This window comes from Pongo pygmaeus, chromosome 11, assembly GCF_028885625.2.
Source record: "Pongo pygmaeus isolate AG05252 chromosome 11, NHGRI_mPonPyg2-v2.0_pri, whole genome shotgun sequence".
In the NCBI taxonomy this organism is placed as follows: domain Eukaryota; kingdom Metazoa; phylum Chordata; class Mammalia; order Primates; family Hominidae; genus Pongo; species Pongo pygmaeus.
In genome coordinates, this window is record NC_072384.2 from 59,046,851 (window position 1) to 59,067,541 (window position 20,691).

The 20,691-nt window shown below is 37.0% G+C and overlaps 2 protein-coding genes across 49 annotated transcripts in view; one reads left to right on the forward strand and one right to left on the reverse strand.

Moving 5' to 3' along the window:
* The window catches only part of BAZ2B (bromodomain adjacent to zinc finger domain 2B), a 396,738-nt gene that overhangs the window by 234,427 nt on the left and 141,620 nt on the right, over positions 1–20,691 (reverse strand). For 40 of the 48 annotated variants that reach the window (XM_054477916.2, XM_063647531.1, XM_063647534.1 and 37 more), the window contains 2 exons: positions 7,813–7,855; positions 643–766 (listed from right to left, as the gene is read on the reverse strand). In XM_054477916.2, coding sequence (XP_054333891.1) covers positions 643–655 — 13 coding nt within the window. In that variant the 5' untranslated portion in view covers positions 656–766; positions 7,813–7,855. Of the gene's footprint in view, positions 1–642; positions 767–7,812; positions 7,856–19,827; positions 19,926–20,128; positions 20,220–20,691 lie in introns of all 48 variants that reach the window. The other 8 variants (XM_063647532.1, XM_063647507.1, XM_063647509.1 and 5 more) reach the window with 4 other exon arrangements.
* The window catches only part of LOC134737729 (uncharacterized), a 52,223-nt gene continuing 48,670 nt past the window's right edge, over positions 17,139–20,691 (forward strand). The window contains exon 1 of the mRNA XM_063648222.1: positions 17,139–17,197. Coding sequence (XP_063504292.1) covers positions 17,139–17,197 — 59 coding nt within the window. The remainder of the gene's footprint in view (positions 17,198–20,691) is intronic.

The window sequence follows — 20,691 nt, forward strand, 5'->3', positions numbered from 1 at the left end:
TAGAGGTAAAGAGAGGGTTTCTTTCATCCAAATATACATTTAGGAATAGCAATGGGAAATAGATTTATATGAAGTAACTGAAATGGCTGCTACATACTAATTTTGAAGACACTGTTCAAAATATTCAGACTCTAGAAAACAAAATGTTTAAGATGTATTTTATAACGTTAGTGTACTACATTTTAAAATTTTAACACCTTTAGCTTTGTCACTTGCTATAAAATATGGAAATTCTTAAAAAGATTTTCACTTCCAGTTTTATCACTGTTATTATATTTTACTAAAGATATTTTAAAATTGACTATAACTCTACTTTTGGTATTAGAAAAGTGAAAAATAAAGGTCAGATAGTACATAGTAAACTTGTTCTGGAAATGACTATTTTTTGCACTTTTCAGATAATGACTTAACTATCACTTACAACACACTAGGAAAGATACTTGACCTTTCCAAGTCTCAGTTTGGGCATCTGTAAAATGTAATGATTTATCTTTTAAAATTGTTAAAGGTTCAAATAAGTACCTAGCATCTTAAAAAATCAGTGGATAAATAAATATTAGCTTTGTTCTTCATTTCTCAACACATGTATCAAAATATATTTATTAAAAATATTTAATGATAGTCAAGTACAGTGGCTCACACCTGTAACTTCCATGCTTTGGGAGGCCTAGGTGGAAGGATTGCTTGAGGCCAGGAGTTTGAGGTTCCAGTGAGCTATGATTGTGCTACTGTAGTCCAGCCTGGGTGACTGAGCAAGACCCTGTTTCTAAAAATAAAAACATAACAAAAAAAAAAACCCACTAAAATTTAATGGAAAAGCAATAAATAATATTAAATTTACATTAAAATAACTCATCACTAGGTATCTAGCACTTACCAAAGTTTTTAGTTTATAAATTCCTATAAGAGCTGACCATTAGGCTCATTTACTTCCTCAAATGTTATATTTCAACAATATTAAACCAAGGCCGGGCGTAGTGGCTCACACCTGTAATCCCAGCACTTATGGGAGGCCGAGGCAGGCAGATTAGTTGAGGTCAAGAGTTCGAGACCAGCCTAAGCAACATGGCGAAACCTCATCTCTACTAAAAACACAAAAATTAGCCAGGCATGGTGGCATGTGCCTGAAACCCCAGCTACTCAGGAGGCTGAGGCAGGAGAACTGCTTGAACCTGGGAGGCAGAGGTTGCAGTGAGCCGAGATTGCACCACTGCACTCCAGCCTGGGCAACAGAGCGAGACTCTGTCACAAAACAAACAAACAAACAAACAACTAAAACTAAAACATCTACATGTCTCTGAACATATGTTCTTTCAAGTCTATATGCCTATTTCCTCTTTCTAGATTCTCTTCTATATTATACTTCAAAAATCTAGACCACATATCTCACTCCTCTGCAAACGTTTCTTGATCCCCTGTGCTAGACAGAATGAATCATTTCCCTTTCCATTCTTCTCCTAAAACTTCCAGGGCTGTCTCATCTTTTGGCTTCCCTGGGCTACAATGGATGAAGAGGGATTGTGTTGAACCACACATAAAATACAGTAACACTAACGATAGCTGATGAGCTAAAAAACAAAAATCACAAAAAAAACTCATAATGTTTTGATAAAGTTTCCAAATTCGTGTTAGGATGCACTGATAGCTGTCCTGGGCTGCATGTGGCCCACAGGCCACAGGTTGGACAAGCTTGACTTAAACCATGGAGACAGTAGAGTTCAAATAAAACAAGTGAGATGTTTAAAAAAAAAAAAAAGACATTTTAACAATGGCATAAACTTTTTTTCTTTCTTTTTTTTTTTTTTTTTTGATACGGAGTCTTGTTGTGCAGCCCAGGCTGGAGTGCAGTGGTGCAATCTCAGCTCACTGCAACTTCCGCCTCCCGAGTTCAAGCAATTCTCCTGCCTCAGCCTCCTGAGTAGCTGGGACTACAGGCATGTGCCACCATGCCTGGCTAATTTTTGTATTTTTAGTAGAGATGGGGTTTTGCCATGTTGGCCAAGCTGGTCTCAAAACTCCAGACAAGTGATCTGCCCACCTCTGCCTGATCCACCCACCTCAGCCTCCCAAAGTGCTGGGATTAAAAAAGGTGTGAGCCACCGCATCCGGCCACAATGGCATAAACATTCTTCGTCAAGCTAGCTTGGCATATCAGGATTAGTTTTGGCCAGCAGTGACAGAAAGCCCAAAAGTGAATGGCTCATACAATACAGAATTTTATCTCTGTCATGTCAAAGAAGTCCAGGGATAGGCAGGCCAGTAGGGACAGTGTAACATCATGTTAGTAAGGATTTTCTTTCTTACTGCTGCTTTACCCATTCTCAGTATAGGGTTTCCACTTACAGTCCAATTATGCTCACAATTCAGCCAGCAAGGAGGAAGGGGCGAAAAAGAGGATGTGCACCCATTCCTTTAAGGATACATTCTGAAAGTTGCACACACTACTTCTGCCTATATATCTCTTGCCAAAATTTAGTCAGATTACTATACCTAGCTGCAAGGGAGACTGGGGAAATGATGTTTTTATTCTAGGTAGTGATATACTGGAAAAAAAATTAGAAGAGGGGGAAAATCAGTATTAGGGACAACTATCGATCATTGCCATACTTGGTTATATCTTCTCTGTGGGAGGTACCTGACATTTTAAATTTACTAGCTAACACCAGTATTTCTGACAGTATATACACTATAAAGTTATATAGCAATTCCTTCTACATCTCAATTATTAAGTGTTACTATTGGGAGAGATGTATCTCTACAAAATTTAAGTAATATTCATAATAAAATTACCAAGGAGAAAAATGAAAAAAAAATTTTTTTTGAGGCAAGGTCTTCCTCTGTAGCCTAGGCTGGAGTACAATGGTACAATCTTGGCTTACTGCAGCCTTGAACTCCCGGACTCAAGCAATCCTCCCACCTCAGCTTCCCGAGTAGCTGGGACTACAGGCTTGAGCCACCATGCCTAGCTAATTTTGTTTATTATTTTGTAGAGACAAAGTCTCACTATATTGCCCAGGTTGGTCTTTAACTCCAGGGCTCAAGCAATCCTCCCTGTTGGGCTCCCAAAATGCTGGTATTACAGGAGTGAGAGCCACTGTGCCCAGACAAGAAATTTTAATAAAAACAGAAAGAGCCACTTTATTTAAAAGGTTGCCGGCCAGGCGCGGTGGCTCACGCCTGTAATCCCAGCACTTTGGGAGGCCGAGATGGGCGGATCACGAAGCAGGAGATCGAAAGCATCCTGGCTAACATGGTGAAACCCCGTCTCTACTAAAAATACAAAAAATTAGCTGGGCGTGGTGGCGGGAACCTGTAGTCCCACTTACTCAGGAGGCTGAGGCAGGAGAATGGTGTGAATCCAGGAGGTGGACCTGGCAGTGAGCCAAGACTACGCCACTGCACTCCAGCCTGGGTGACAGTGAGACTCAGACTCAAAAAAAAAAAAAAAAATTGCCTTAGGACAGATTATTAAATATACAGTAAAACATTAAATAAGAATATCTGAAGATAAAATATAGCCACTATAATAATGAAATTACATATAAACAAAACTGCATGTAAATGCAACTGCAAAAATACGCTCAGAGAAGACAGAGGATTAAGGGAGATTTAAGAAAATAACCTCTGAATTATTTTATTATACTTTCTATAAATGATATTTAGACATCTTTAATCAAGTAAGAACTGATCACAAAACAGAACAGTAAAAATTCTAACAGGATAAAGCAAAGTCAGGTTAGTCCAAGTTCTCAAATCATGTAATTTTAGACAAGCAACTTTACAGATATTGATGAGTATGATGAGGGTAAGAAAAATGTAGTATGTGCCATCTTTTGTGCTAAGTGCTTTATGAGCAACGTTTCATTTAATATTCCAGACATAATAATATTATCCCTACTCTAGAAAAGAAAAAATTGGGTCTTAGACTAAGAAACTGACTCATGATCACAACAGCTACAGAAGTAGCAGAACACAAACTAAAACAAAGGTTTTTCTAAGCCCAAGTCCATGTCCTTAACTATTATGTGCACTACTTTCCCTCAAACTCTCTAGACCTTGGTTTTCTCACCCATTACCTAAGGGGAATGCAGAGTACTTTAAACTATTCTATAGTTCATTTTGGTTTTTTAAGATGTTGCCATTCTAGTTGTCTGACTCCCTTTTCCTCAAATAAAAGAACATTATATTAATAGGTCTAATTGGCCTCCTTGCTGAAACTTGCTGAAAGTCAATAAAGTTATCACTAATATACATAACGTAGAAATCTATTTATTAAAACAGACAAAATGGCCACAATTTGTAAGTAAGGTAAATTTGAATGTTTAGGATATATCACTGATCTTTATGGTAGATTTCATGCCCATTGGTGTATCTGTAAAGGAGTAAGCCATAAAGTTCTATCAGGAAGAGGGAGGAAAGCTAATAAAAACTGAATTTAAATTTCATAATCCTTTTAAATTCAAATAATGCATCATTTTATAGGTGAAGATACTGAGGCACAAAGAGGCTGACTTGCTAGAAGTCACATCGCTAGTACACAGTGACGTTAGTACTTGAACTCTATAGGTTCTAAAATCTAAGCTCTTTTCTATCCACCCTGCTTCCTGTGGTTAAATTATATTCATGTATTAATATCCTTATTTCAATTTTAATATAAGAACACTAAAGATACTAATTGATTTAGCACTTTCTGGTTTATTATGATTGCCAACAAACATTTGCTGAGTATAGTAAGAAGATGTGTATTAAAATAAGTACCCTAAATACAATTATGTTATCAGTAACCCTGGAGTAATAAAAATTAAGCATTACCAAATTATTAGGAACAGAGAACAGGGATGATTAGGGAAAACCTCAGGGAGATGATTATATGTGGATATGGTATTAGAGAGACAGTTTGATTTCACCAGAAGAAATTTTTTTAAGTGTGAAAAGAAAAACAATATTCTAGGTAAAGGAAATAACATGAATTTAAGTGTGGAGCCAAAACGTGTATCCAAGGTAGGGAATGTAGTCCACATTAGGTAGAGTGTACAGCTCCTATTCTTGAATAATGGAAAATATGCTGAAGACAGCCTGAGCACAGTTGCTCACTCCTATAATCCCTGCACTTTGAGAGGCCAAGGCGGGTGGATCACTTGAGGTCAGGAGTTCGAGGCCAGCCTGGCCAACATGATAAAACCCTGTCTCTACTAAAAATACAAAAATTAGCTGGGCGTAGTGGCACGTGCTTCTAATCCCAGCTACTTGGGAGGCTGAGGCAGGAGAATCACCTGAACCCAGGAGGCAGAGGCTGCAGTGAGCCAAGATTGCACCACTGCACTCCAGCCTGGGCAACAGAGTGAGACTCTGTCTCAAAAAAAAAAAAAAAAAAAGAAAGAAAGAAAAGAAAATATGCTGAAGACAAACTGAGGAAGGATCTTAAATACCAAGTTAGAAGGTCTGGATTTGATCACATAGGAAATGAGAAGCCACTACACGTTTTCAAGTAGAGAAATAAAAGGAACCGAGCAATGCTTTAATCAGATTAAACTGGGAGTTGTGTACAAGTTTCAATGGAATTGATAATGGCCAGGAAGAAGGGAGATCAGTTAAAAGGTTTTGACATTTATATGGATTGTGACATCAAAGAAAAAAACAGAAATTCTCCTGACTTCTGAAAATTTTGATTAAAACATATATAAAGTATATATTACATAATATATAAATAGCTACTACACTTCAGCTCTGAAACAACCCATAATATAATCTCCCTCTCTAAGCATAACATTTTACCTTTAGTTCTTACTATGTCATCTCATTATACAAGTTTATGTATCTATGACTAGTCTCCTGACCTCTCTACTTCCTTTGGATAAATCAGCCCTTTCCTGGCCTCATTTTATTCCAGCCACATGGTAAACATATATTTGAACTACTCTCTCACTAGCACTCTGAACCTGAATCAATGTTGAAATCTACCCTCTTTTCTTAACTCAAAGGGCTAGCAAAAGCCTCACAACAGTGTTATAACAAACTTAAGGTTTCTAATATCAGTCACTTATGAACCTCTCAAATGAACACTTCTTACTCTTTAACTGATATTTAACATCTAATAATATTAAATATCACCTCTCTTCCTGAAATTCTTGGATTTAGATCAGTTGCAATTAATTACTCTCTTAATGTTACCCTAAAAATAAACTGTGGGAAAAAAAATTTTAAATAAAAATAAGCTGTGGGAGTCAGCATTTTTAAATTTTAAAAAAGGTTTCATTTAATGTTAATGTTAACTTCCTTGATTGTAAAGCACTAGATGCTAAACAGAAGGTTTCTATAGAAATATGTCAATATTTTATTATAAAATATTCAGTTAGGGCAATAAAGTTCTAATTAAGAAAAAACAAACAAGGAAAGAGCTACAAATCAAAGAAAGCTAAAATGCTGCCTTAGGAAAATGAATAAAATATTCTATAAGCATTAGTAGACAAAATTATGATGATAAAGCCTTTAAAAATAAATAAAATTTCTCTCTAGCTTCTGCAAAATGTTAAACTTAACAAATGAACCAGTTTTCCAAAAAAAATTGAACATAAATACAAACATTATTGATATGTGAATTTATACTTCTAATAATTAATGCTTCTGGATTTAATGAGTTAAATTAAAACAGAGTTGAAGAAGCAGGATCATGGAGTAAATAATTTCGTAGAAATTTATTTATCTGTTATTTAAGAGAATTTTTCAAAAATGATATAAAGTTCATGATTGTAATTCAGATTTTATCACTTAGAATTTTCTAATGTGGATTAAGGTCCTGGAAAAGTTTTTCTTTAGGTAATATATGTCCCTACACACAACAGAAATTAACACTTAAAATAAAATTAAAAAGTATCAGTTACTTAAGAGAACCATCCTTTTATCAAAAAACTCTCCATATCTGGAAGACTCTACAAATCCTATAAATATCAATAAAAAATTTAAGCAAGATGCCTAAAAACTCTACCAAGGCTATATATATGTGGTAAGTGGTGTATGTGGTGTGTGTGTGTGTGTGTGTGTGTGCGCGCGTGTGTGTGTGTGTGTATATATATATATATATATATATATATTTTTTTTTTTTTTTTTAGAGACGGAGTCTCTCTATTGCCCAGGTTGGAGGGCAGTGGCACAATCTCAGCTCACTGCAACCTCCGCCTCCCGGGTTCAAGTGATTCTCCTGCTTCAGCCTCCCGAGTAGCTGGGATTACAGGTGTGTGCCACCACGCCCAGCTATTTTTGTATTTTTAGTAGAGACGGGGTTTTGCAATGTTGGCCAGGCTAGTCTCGAACTCCTGACCTCAGGTGATCCACCCACCTCGGCCTCCCAAAGTGCTGGGATTACAGGTGTGAGCCACCGCGCCCAGCCTACCAAGGCTACATTTTCATAATCTTTCCTTAATAATTCATTACAATCTCAAGTAATTTACTTTTATATATATTTCCTAATGTGGAATCACCTTAACCTTTCTGTCATTTTCTGGTAAAAATAAAAACTCAAAAAAGATGATGTTCAGAATTTAACTCACACTGAAATAATTTAGTATATTTAGGCCTATAATTTCAGTTGTAAATTAAAAGTAATTTTCATTTTAAATGTTTTTTAAATCCTTTAAAGTAATATTTTAAAAGTATTTAAATAGCTAGAAGTATAAGATATGATTCATTTAAAATGTTAACATTCAACTGGCTAGCAAAAGAAATAATTTCAAATTATATATGTTTTCTAAGTCAATTCTCATTCTCAGAGAAAACCAAACTTCCTTAAAAGCTTAACTATCATTTTGGTCTTACTGTGATCAATGCGGTCAATCTTGTGACATCACTGTTGGGAAACCTGCAATAGGAAAACAAGAATTAGCAATCAGCTGAAGCATACTTAAGAAATTTCAGAAACTAAGAAGTTTGTCTAAAATTTGTGTCTTTCTTGATGCTGTAAGTCATATTGAAATTAATCTACAGTATCAGGGTCCATATAATCAGTATGACAAAAATAAGCATAAAAGGACTGGAGTTTATTTATAGATCATTATTTATTATAGTATGGCAGATCATGTTTTTGTTTATAATCACCAACACCCTAGGGTGAACATAACATATTAAAAAATAAGCTGTAGGACATTTGGGTTACAAGTTTTATTTGTCTTCAAATTATGTACTCAGAAGAGAAAAACAATGTCTTAAATATGTCACAAACTGAAGACAATTAGGTATTATTTATAAATACTTTTCTGTCTACGATTATCAGTACAGATTAGAACCAAAATGTCATCTACTTAATACTGGAGACATTACCACATGCTAATATTTAGGAATAGTGACAAAATTATCAAAAGATTGAAAATATCACTGGGAAGAATTTAGAAGAGAAAAAACTATTTCCTAAGCTATAAATGGCTTCAAGTTTATCCCTGTGAAATCTTAATTTTTGGAATTTTTTTGTTGTTTTTTAGAGACAGGGTCTCACTCTCACCCAGGCTGGAGGGCAGTGGCGCGATCTTGGCTCACTGCAACCTCTGCCTCTTGGGTTCAAGCGATTCTTGTGCCTCAGCCTCCTGTGCAGATGGGACAAGTGTGCACCACCACACCCAGCTAACTTTTTGTATTTTTTGTAGAGACAGTGTTTCGCTATGTTGGCCAGCCTGTTCTCAAACTCCTGGCCTCAAGTGATCCACCTACTTTGACCTCCCAAAGTGCTGGGATTACAGGCATGAGCCACCGGATCTAGCCTGGAAATTTCTTTATTAACAAGGTCTAATTTGAGATGAGCCCTTAAATGTTTAGTGTCAAAAAGTAACGCATGGTTATGGCATTTTAAGGTTCATAATGGGCTTTCATGTATTATTTCATCAGATCCTCATAACAATTCCTTCAAAGGGGCAGGAAAGAGATATTCCTTATTATAGACTCCAGGAAAACAGAATTTAGAAATGATACATAACTTGTCTAAGCACAAAGAACTAAATTTTTCCTGGTTTCTCTTTTACCTCAGACCTTTCACCTAGTCCGTCCTACCAACTACTCTTCCTCACTCTATCCTTAATTTTACCTTACTAGTTCATGATTACTGGCTCTCCTATATTACCATTATAGCCTCCCTACTTCTATTCTTTTTTTTTTTTTCCTGCCTCAGCCTCCTGAGTAGCTGGGGACTACAGGTGTGTGTCACTACACCTGGCTAATTAATTTTTTTTTTTTTTTTTGAGAGATGGGGTCTCACCATGTTGCCCAGGCTGGTCTCAAACTCCCGGTCTCAAGTACCTACCTCTGTTCTTAAAGCAAGTTAATCAGATCACATCATTCCCTTACTCAAAACTGTACAATGGCTTTAGCAGCTCTTAGAATAAAACCCACAATACTTAATCATGACCTCTTAGGCCCTCTGTTACCTGGTGCCCTGACTGCATTTCCTGCTTCTACCATGTTCCAGTCACAATCACCCTTTTGATAATCTCCAAACATATCAAATTTGTTCCACTTCAGGGCCTCGACACTTGCTCTTCCCTCTGCCTGGAGCAATTGTTCTCCATATCTTCATAGGACTGGTTTTCTCACTTCAATCGGGTCTCATAACAAACGCCACCTCCTCAGAGAGGCCTTCCTTTACCACCAGAGGCTGCTGTTAGCTTTAACTCCATGAAGGAAGATCACTGGAGCACAAGTTTAGTACCTGGAACCCAATAGCTAATTAGCTGCTGAATGAATGAGTGAACAAGTATTTATCAAGTTCCTACTGCATCCAGCATTATGTCAAGAGCTACAAAGGATCCAAAAGAAAGTTTAAATAAAAACTCTTCAAGAATTACTCTCTATTTAAAGAAAATATGCCATAACAACTTGGTATACGTTTTTAAGTCACTGCAAGAAGCATTTGGGAAGCTTAAAAAAAAAAAGCAAGGCAGGGGGTGATGGCAAAGCGGGGGTAGTGAATTAAAGGTGTACGATACTGAGGGTCTGGATAGTGAAGAAGAGGAAATGCAGAAGGAATGGGAAACCCAAATCTTAAATGGTGAAACCAGAAGGCTTCATGCTAAACTAAGTATTAGGAACAAGGATAGCAAAAGAGTGAAAGATTACTTCAAAGGTTCTCACTCACATAATGAAAGAAATCTGAAGTGGCAGGGTGGGGTGACTTTTGTTTAGAACAATAGGGTAGGCCAGTGTCACCACAGGCCATTCAAATGAAGATGCTTCCCACCAGCAGGTAGAAATTTATTTATTTATTTATTTTTTGAGATGGAGTTTTGCTCTTGTTGCCCAGGCTGGAGTGCAATGGTACGATCTTGGCTCACCGCAACCTCCACCTCCCAGGTTCAAGCAATTCTCCCGCCTCAGCCTTCCGAGTAGCTGGGATTACAGGCATGGGCCACCATGCCTGGCTTTTTTTTTTTTGTACTTTTAGTAGAGATGGGGTTTCTCCATGTTGGTCAGGCTGGTCTTGAACTCCTGACTTCAGGTGATCCGCCCACCTCGGCCTCCCAAAGTGCTGGGATTACAGGCGTGAGCCACTGCGCCCACCTCCAGCAGGTAGAAATTTAGAATAGTCCAAGATTTGAAAATCAGTTATATAAAAGTACAGTTCAAGCCAAGACTGTGGGCAAGTTCACCAAGGGAATATGAAGAAAAAAACAGAACAGCCAGCATAATTTGGCAGAGACCTATAAGTAGGGCCCATGGGAAATAAGAGAAGTGGAATTGCAGGGTTTTTTGTTTTGTTTAAGTTCAAGAAGTAGAGACATAGAAAATACAATGAATAAAGGCACATGAAGAAAGATTTCCAAAGAGGAAAACATGTTGAACAGTTTTAGAGGGGTAAAAGTGTTAAGATGGGTAAAAGAAGATAAGACAGGAAACATTCTCTCTAAACTAACCTTCTCTACCCCTATCATACCAAATTAGATCAGAAGGTAGCTACATAGGCCAGGTGCGGGTGGTTCACGCCTGTAATCTCAGCACTTTGGGAGGCTGAGGCAAGCAGATTGCTTGAGCCCATGAGTTCAAAACCAGCCTGGGCAATATGGTGAAACCCTATCTCTACAAAAAATGGAAAAATTGGCAAGACATGGTGGCACACGCCTGTAGTCCCGCCCAGCTACTCATGAGGCTGAGGTAGGAGGATCACCTGAGCCCAAGGAGGTCAAGGCTGCAGTGAGCTCTGATCGTACTACTGCACTCTATCTTGGGTGAAGGAGTAACCCTGTCTAAAAAAAAAAAGAAGGTGGCCACGTAGATAAAACACATTACTCTCTCTGTAACCAAAAAACTGCTTTCAAGGACCTACTTGCCTAACATTAAGCTCTCAACTTTAATCAATGCAAAAATAGTCTTTTGATGGTAACAGGGTCAATACAAGAAGTCTTGAGTGAAGGAAAAAACTACTTCTATAAAACCCTGTGATGCAAAACAGGTATTAAAACTATTGTAAACAGTCACATTCAAACTATGCATATCTAAATAAAAGATAAATTCCATTTTACTTTTGATTTTTTGGAAAAATTATAAGTTAATTAAGGATAGATCTACAGTTAAAAATATACAGTTTACTTAAAGCACTAAAGCTCATAGGATAAAAAACTAGTAAAGGCATTCCTTCCTCATGGTAGCAATTTTTATACATGACTTACTAGGTACTTGCAATTGCATGAGGAAAAAAATACGTGAAATTAAAATGACACTAGAGGATAAAGCCAGACTAATCTTAAAGCTGCTCATAAAAATCCTAAGTGGCTTTTACAAGCAAAAGGTAATTCTTTCAAATCATTTCAAAACTAAGAAACGTATTCAAATTACACATATAAAAAGTAATGTTACATTTTATGAAAAGATAATTCAACTAATGTATTGGTTATATGCTATTTCTCTACAAGTCACTGTTTTAGTAAATATGCACAGAGAAAAATCTCAATAATATTAACCCCCAGAAAACATCTACAAATGTTACCTACCTACCAATGTGGGAAAAGAATTTTAAGTCATGATATGCAATCCTACGAGTATTTTTTCAGCAATCAGCACGTACTATCTTTATTTTTCCTCATGCTCTGCCCCAAAACAAAGTCTTTCTTTATGTACTCAATTTTAACATACTCATGTCTTAACCTTTCCTTGACTATACTACATACCTACAAACTAAAGATACTTATCCAGACCTACTTCAATAAAAAGAGTCAATGAAATAAATGAATACCTATCTGCTTTTCTCACTTTGCTCAATCTTAACATAGAAGTAATGCTGATTAATCCTGAAATTTGTCTGTAATCATCACAAAATATTTAATCATTTATATATCAGTTTGATTTTGTGTGTGCTCTATGCTCTTTTCAAGGTATGGTTATACAATAAAAAAATTATTTTCAAAATTTACATGTGAAAAATAATCTCACAAATCATGCGCTATTTGTAGACTGTATCAGTGTTGTTATCTTGGATTATGGACCATGGACATGGAGAAGTTAAGGACTGTCATTCTCTTTTTAAAGTGTCAACTGTACATATTTTGGCATTTATTTTTAAGGTTTATAAAACAACTTTTTTTTTTTTTTTTTTGAGACGGAGTCTTGCTCTGTCACCCAGGCTAGAGTGCAGTGGTGCGATCTCTGCCTCAGCCTCCTGAGTAGCTAGGACTACAGGCGCCCACCACCACGCCCAGCTAATTTTTGTACTTTTAGTAGAGACGGGATTTCACCATCTTGGCCAAAGCTGGTCTCGAACTCCTGACCTCATGATCCACCTGCCTTGGCCTCCCAAAGTGCTGGGATTACAGGCATGAGCCACCGCACCCGGCTAAAACCCTAACTTGCTAATCATTTCAAATACTGACTTCTTAAATTTGAAGATTATTATTCAGTACGGAAAAAAATCACAGACTTAGGATATAAGCAATACTTTTTTGGCAGGAGTGGAGGATACTTGAAAATAATAGAAAACTATATACTGGGAAACTGATGACAATGTGATCTATCCAGTGTTGTGCAACAGAACTTTCTGCAATGATGGGAATGTTCAGTGTCTATGCTGTCCAATATATACCTGCTATTATTTGGATATGGTTTGTTTCTACCCACCAAATCTCATGTTGAAATTTTATCCCCAGTGTGATATTGCAGGAAAGTGGGACATAAGGTATGGTGTTTGGGTCATGGGGGTGGATCCCTCATGAATGGCCTGGTGCTGTTCTGGCAGTAATGAGTGAGTTCTTGCTCGAAGACTTGATTGGTTCTCTAGGGAATGGATTAGTTCCTGTGAGAATGAGTTGTTATAAAGCCAAGACACCTTTGAGTTTGGTCCCTCTCACCCATGCCAGCTTCCCCTTTGACCTTCTCCACCATATTTTGATGCAGCCCTCACCAGAAGCTGAGCTGATGACAGCACCATGCCTCTTGTACAGCCTGCAGCAGTTAGCTTAATAAATCTCTTTTCTTTATAAACTACACAGCTTTAAGTATTCCTTTATAGCAACACAAAATAGACTAAGACAGTAGCCTATAACCAAATGTGGCTACTGAGCACTTGTAATATGGCTGGTGTTACTAAGGAACCAACTTTTAAATATTATTTAGTTTTAATTATTCAAATGTAAATAGCCACATGTGGCTTATGGCTACCATATCAGATGGTACTACTATGTATTTCAGAAACCATACCTGGACTGAACTGTAAATGGTGCTCCTAAATATTTGAAAAATTATTTTCTCCATTTTTTTATAACTGGAAAAAGAAAACCTCAATTCTATTTGGTAGGATATGTACATTTCAATAAAACTGCTCCAAATTGGGAGGAGAGGAATTCTTATATCTTCAAATGTCTTTCAAGTTTATGTTTGGGGAAACAGGTTTATTTTACCACAGAATCTTTAATGTATAATAGAGCTTATGTGGGAAACGAATCTTGGGTTTTGGAGAACTGAGTTTTAAACCTCTTCAGATTGCATCATTATTGCTTGGTATTTAAAAGCTGCAATTTGCTTTACTTTGGTCAGCTGGGCACAATTGCTTTACTTTGTTTTCTCATGTACTATTATGACTAAAACTAAATTTACATTTCCATAAATTACTAAGAGGTATCAATAATTACACCATCCTTTCTGGAAAAACTGGCATTCCACCAAAATGCATTACATCCTTCATTTGCATCACTTGTCTTTATTGTTCTGTGTGACTGAAACTTCTCTAAAAAAAGGTATAATTCCCATAGGTTGAATCACAAAATTTTCAGACAGCTAACAAAAGCCTTATTACATGAAGTTTAGCGAGAGATGAGATGACAACTTCATTGTTTTGCTGGTGATAAAAAACCATGGAAACAAAGCATAACTGGCTATTAGACTTGGTAAATTTAAAAAACACACACACACACAAGCTGCCTGTTTTTCCACACTTTACCACTCTATTCTTTCAACACTGGTTAGCACTTCTCAACATCTTTACTCATTCCCTCTCAAGTTTCCATTTTAGAGCCACAAATGGGCTTCCAGTAGAGGAAGGAGGTAGTAGCACTGCCAACTGCTACTGAAACATTCTTGAGGTTAATGTATATACACAATATCCAAAAGTGAACCAATCACTTGGGTGAAGTAATACAATGAAGTTTCATTTGAGAAAAATTATGTGTTGCTTTAGTTATATATAATTTTATTTATCTAACTACAAGTTTTTAGGGAATTCAATTCAAATTGTAGCAACCCGCAGTGAGCTTTGGGTTAAACCTTTAGGAATTAAGTTAAAGCACATTGCCTGATTATAGAAATTTTTAGTTTTTTATACCAAAATTAGAGTCCATTTTGGTCCTGTCCACAAATGCCAAATTGACAGATAATTTGACCCTCACAAGGTTGCTTTTTTAAAAAAATCACTCAAATAAGCCAGCAATCAAGACAAACATAAGGTAACAGTTTCATAAAGTTTTCAAGCACCATAGCTAAAGAACAGACATGATGCTATTCCAACCCACACCTTCAAAAATCAATTTCAGACTATGGCTGTGAAGACTGGAAAAGTAATCATGCAATCTAATAATATAGAGGTCAAAGAAATATTTAGTTAGGTCAAATAACTAAAGTTATCATGACTAATAAACACTAAGTTTCAGAAAATTTGTATTTTACTGTTTTTATTCAAAGAACATTGCTATGAATATTTAGAGAAATTAAATGATTACTGCTCTTGGTTTTTCCTAGAACATAGAATAATTTCATCACAAACAAAATTTTGGTCAAATGTTTTCAACAGGGACTACATAATCCTGGTCCTTACTCAGAATTTTGGTATATATTCATTATGTACCTTAGGCAACCTATCAGTGTTTCTTCAGTTTGCAATACCATAATTATTGACTTCACAAGGGATATTGTGAAGTTTAGTTAATTACGTTTATAACATTTTTTGAGGGTCACTGATGAAAGAGGAGTGTAAGGCATACATACAATTAATTTATAGTACTTGGTGAAAAAATGCCACTTAAAAATATTTAACAGCAACAACATGAATGAACCTTAAAGACATTATATGCTAAGTAAAATAAGCCAGTCACAAAAGGACAAATACAATATGATTCTACACATATGTGGTACCCAGAATAGTCAAATTCATAGAGACAGAAAGTAAAATGATAATTGCCAGGGACTAGGGGAAGGAGGAGTGGAAGTTATTATTTAATGGGTACAGAGTTTCAGTTTTGGAAGATGAAAAAAAGTAATGGTTGTACAACAATATGAATGAATATACTTAATGCCACTGAATACACTTTAAAATGGCTAAAATGGTAAATTTAATGTTATGTATATTTTACCACAATAAAATCATAAGTGTGAAAATCAGAATATGAATCACAAGCCAATTTTAACATTTTCTAATTCACTCATTAAGACATGAATCGAATAATTCTTTTGTTCATTCAGTAAATATTTATCAAATGATTTCTATGTGGCAGGTACTGTGTTAGACCTACGAGTATAGCACTGAACAAGACAAAAGTCTCCGCTTCATAGAATTTACATTTTAGCAGTACAGACCTACAAAATCATTTTTGCAAACTATCCTTCTTAAAGTGATAAGTACTACACTGAAGGGTAAGGAGATGAAATGACAGCAAGGAGGTATCTCTGAGAAGATAATTACCCTGAGAATGAAGTAAAAAGGAACACTCCAGATAGAACAGAAGTGCCAAGGCACTGAGTTGAGAAGGCCTGGTGTTTTCAAAAAATGACAAGAATGCCCAGGGCTAGTGCAGAGTAAGATAGGGGGTAGGAGAGCAAGGCAGAGACCACAGAGGGCCTGGAAAGCAACAGTAAATACTCTAGATGTTATTCCACATGTGCTGAAAGCCATATGGGATGTTATGACTAAGTGAATGATGTGATTTGCTTTAAAAAAACAACAACACTCTAGCCACTGTATATGGAATGATCTTGGGGATATGGGAGAGAAAGGAGAATCAAAACACAGTGACCAGTTGAGCAACTGTAATAACTCAGGTAGAAATAAGAAGACTATCACGGTAGCCATATTGGTGGTGAAAAAAGTGATTATTTTTGATATTTGATTGCTGATGACTAAACATGAAAAAAACAGAATAATTAAGGATGATTCCAAGGTTTTGGTCAGATCAACTGGGTAAATGACACTGCCAAATTTTGAGATAAAGAACAATGGGATAGGAGTAAGATTGCTGGTGGTGGTAGTGGTAATAGTAGTAAGGAACCAAGAGTGTGATCTTGAAAAAGTTAAGTACTCAAGTAAAGAGTTTCAGGAAAGACAACATGACAAATTGAGACAAATGCTGCCGGGAAAACAACATGAGGACTGAGAAATGACCACTGGATTTAGCAAGATAAATTACTTTATTTTTTGAGGCAGAGTCTCACTCTGTCACCCAGGCTGGAGTGAAGTGGTACGATCTTGGCTCACTGCAACCTTCGCCTCATGGGTTCAAGTGATTCTCCCACCTCAGCCTCCCGAGTAGCTGGGATTAGAGGTGTGCGCCACCACAATCAGCTAATTTTTGTAATTTTAGTAGAGACGGGGTTTCACCATGTTGGCCAGGCTGGTCTCAAACTCCTGACCTCAGATGATCTGCCTGCCTTGGCCTCCCAAAGTGCTGGGATTACAGGCGTGAGCCACCATGCCGGCCTCAAGACAAATTTCACTGGTGTCCGTGACAAGAATGTTGTCAGTGAAGTGGTAAGGACAAAAGAATGACTACAGTAAAAAGCAGAGAAAGTGAGATGAGGATATGAAAGCAGCATATATGGACAACTCTGATGGAGTTTTGCTCTGAAGGGTGGTAAAGAAATGGTACTATACCTGGAGGGGGAGTGGAGTCTTCAAAGTTATTTTTGTATTAAAATGGGAGACAGTATAACACATATGCTGATGAGATGATCTAGAGAGAGAAAAAACGATGGCAAAAATTGCAGAAGCAAAATCAGTGATTACTAAGCATCTAATAAATGCTTAAGGCCAGGCACGGTGGGTCACACCTGTAATCCCAGCACTTTGGGAGGCCAAGGCGGGGGGGATCACGAGGTCAGGAGCTCAAGACCAGCCTGACCAATATGGTGAAATCCCGTCTTTACAAAAAATACACAAATTAGCCAGGTGTTGTGGTGCATGCCCATAGTCCCAGCTACTTCAGAGGCTGAGGCAGGAGAATTGCTTGAACCCGGGCGGGCGAGGTTGCAGTGAGCTGAGATTGCGCCACTGCATTCCAGCCTGGGCAACAGAGCGAGACTCCCGTCTCAAAAAAAAAAAAGAAAAAAAAAAGAAAAAGAAAGAAAGCTTGTATCTGTCCTTGCTGCTGGAAATACAAAGGTAATAAACATAAGACATGAAACTAATTGAAGGATTATATGGAAACTATATTGAAAATCATGAAGGGAAATACAACAAATAGATAATTAAAAAATCATTTAGAAACAATACTATTTGGTAATAGGCTGCCATGTTAAAAATATTACATAAAGCAATGTTGACTTTTTTGTTTTTGAGAAGGAGTTTCACTCTTGTTGCCCAGGCTGGAGTGCAATGGCTCGATCTGGGCTCACAGCAACCTCCGCCTCCCAGGTTCAAGCAATTCTCCTGCCTCAGCCTCCCGAGTAGCTGAGATTACAGGCATGCACCACCACGTCTGGCTAATTTTGTATTTTTAGTAGAGACGGGGTTTCTCCATGTTGGTCAGGCTGGTTTCGAACTCCTGACCTCAGGTTATCCACCTGCCTCAGCCTCCCAAAGTGCTGGGATTACACGTGTGACCCACCGTGCCTGGCAATGTTGACATATCTTATGATGTGACAGCAATGTCCTTCTAAGCTATATACATGCAGTTGCACAGTGTAAAAATGTCACGTACAGCCTTTGATTTGATTAATCACAGTTAGATTTAGACTGAATCAACCTTAGACAAAAAGCAAAGCCAGCAATTTAAGAAAACATCTCCACTGCGCTTCCCCTTCTCCCTCTGCAGTATTGACCCATTTCCATTTTTGAATTTTCAGTATCCCTGAATTCTATAATTCGCCACCTTACAACAGGAGGCCATTCACATATCAATCATTTACATAAATTTTCATCATCTCCAGAGTTCCCTTCCCTTTGCTTATTTAACTATTTGCCACTTGTTCTCTTGCCTCCTTAAAAAAGTTAAGAATTTGAAAGTTATAAAGACTACTAATTACATATTTGTGTAAATTAATATAGATAAGTTACTCACACATTTGCATTTTTAACTTTTCCCGCTCTAATTATAAGATCTTTTTAAACCTTTTGTAATTTTATATCCTTTACTGTTCTAAAATAAGATGTGAGAGGTTATATACTAAAGTACATAATATACAGGTTAAATGCAAACTAAGGAAATGGAGAAAGAAAAATAAGATGAGGTTAAGAATAAGGGTGGAATTAAAAATGCATTCAGGGGCCGGGTGTGATGGCTCACACCTATAATCCCAGCACTTTGGGAAGCTGAGGCAAGTGATCACCTGAGGTCAGGAGTTTCAGACCATCCTGGCCAACATGATGAGACCTTGTTTCTACTAAAAATACAAAAATTAGCCAGGCATGGTGGTGTGCACCTGTAGTCCCAGCTACTCAGGAGGCTGACGCAGGAGAATCGCTTGAACCTGGGAAGCAGAGGTTGCAGTGAGCTGAGATCACACCACTGCACTCCAGCCTGGGCAACAGAGTGAGACCCAGTCTCAAAGAAAAAAAGAAAAAAATTCATTCAACAAGACCCTGTAACCTTTGTTACTGGGGGGGACCTATAAATACATGGCTTTTAGTTTCCTGTTCATCAGTGCAAAGAAGAAATGGCTGTCATATACAGCTTCTATTTGTTTATATCACTTACAGTACTCATAAGGTAAAAATAAATCAGTTTCTTGAAAGAAGCACAGTTTTTGTTACTGAGACCTGACGTAAATCATTCTACTGAATTGTCAAAGATACTCCAGCAATAAATTTAATGTGTTTTGTAGGACTATTTCTTTAACATCTTTCAGAGTTCGTCAATGGCATATTTCTTGGGCATTTTAGCTAAAATAAGAGGGTTTGAGAATGTTGCACATTATTTTAATTCCAGGATGAGTTTGCAATATCCAGAGTAGCAGTATTCCACATGTTTCAGGTATTCCTCCCTAAAATACTACAATTTAAAAATCAGGCTGGGCGTGGTGGCTCACGCCTGTAATCACAGCACTTCAGGAGGCCACAGCGGGCAGATCACGAGGTCAAGAGATCGAGACCATCCTGACCAACATGGTGAAACCCCATCTCTACTAAAAATACAAAAATTAGCTGGGCATGGTGGCACGCACCTGTAGTCCCAGCTACTCTGGAGGCTGAGGCAGGAGAATCGCTTGAACCTGGGAGGCGGAGGTTGCCGTGAGCCAAGATTGTGCCACTGCACTCCAGCCTGGGGAAAGAGTGAGATTCGGTCTCAAAAAACTAAAAATAAATAAACATAAAAATCACAATAAATTTTTTTGAGATAAAACTCACCATTTTAATCTTTGGAAAGTGTACAATTCAGTGGTTTTAGTACATTCACAATGTTGTGCAACCATAACCACTATCTAATTCTGGAACATTTTATCATTCCCAAAAGAAACAACATACCAATTAAGCAGTCACTCTCCATTCCTTGGTCTGTCTCTGGTGAATTCTCTTCCTCCTCACCCATCAGATGTATTGCCTAGCTAATGAACAGCTGATGTCCATAGAAAAACATATTGTTAACATTCAACAAAAACTTGCAATTGTCAAATAATCAGAAAAAGGTAGATATTAAAGCAGCATGCAGCCTTTCAACAAAAACTATTGAAAATCAATAGATTATAGCTTGAAAAAGAAAAAGCATGTAATTTTTTCATCATGACTGGATTAAGGCATGGAACAAAAAAATTATCAGATGAATCAACTGCTGAAAATGATTAAATTTGTATTTATATGTATTTAACTATAAATTATTTAAATGAGTTCTTAAGTTCTCATTCATGAGAAAGGAGTTCATGCAGACTGAAAAGTTAAAAAAAAAAAAAAAAGCTCTTTTATTTCGGAACTTTAAAAGTGATACTAGTTTTATTCTCTTTCAACAGTGTTAGCTAAGATGGTTGCCTGGATTGACAGTGCCTGAATTACTCTGGACTGAACGGGCAATATGTTTCTTTAAAGTTATAGGA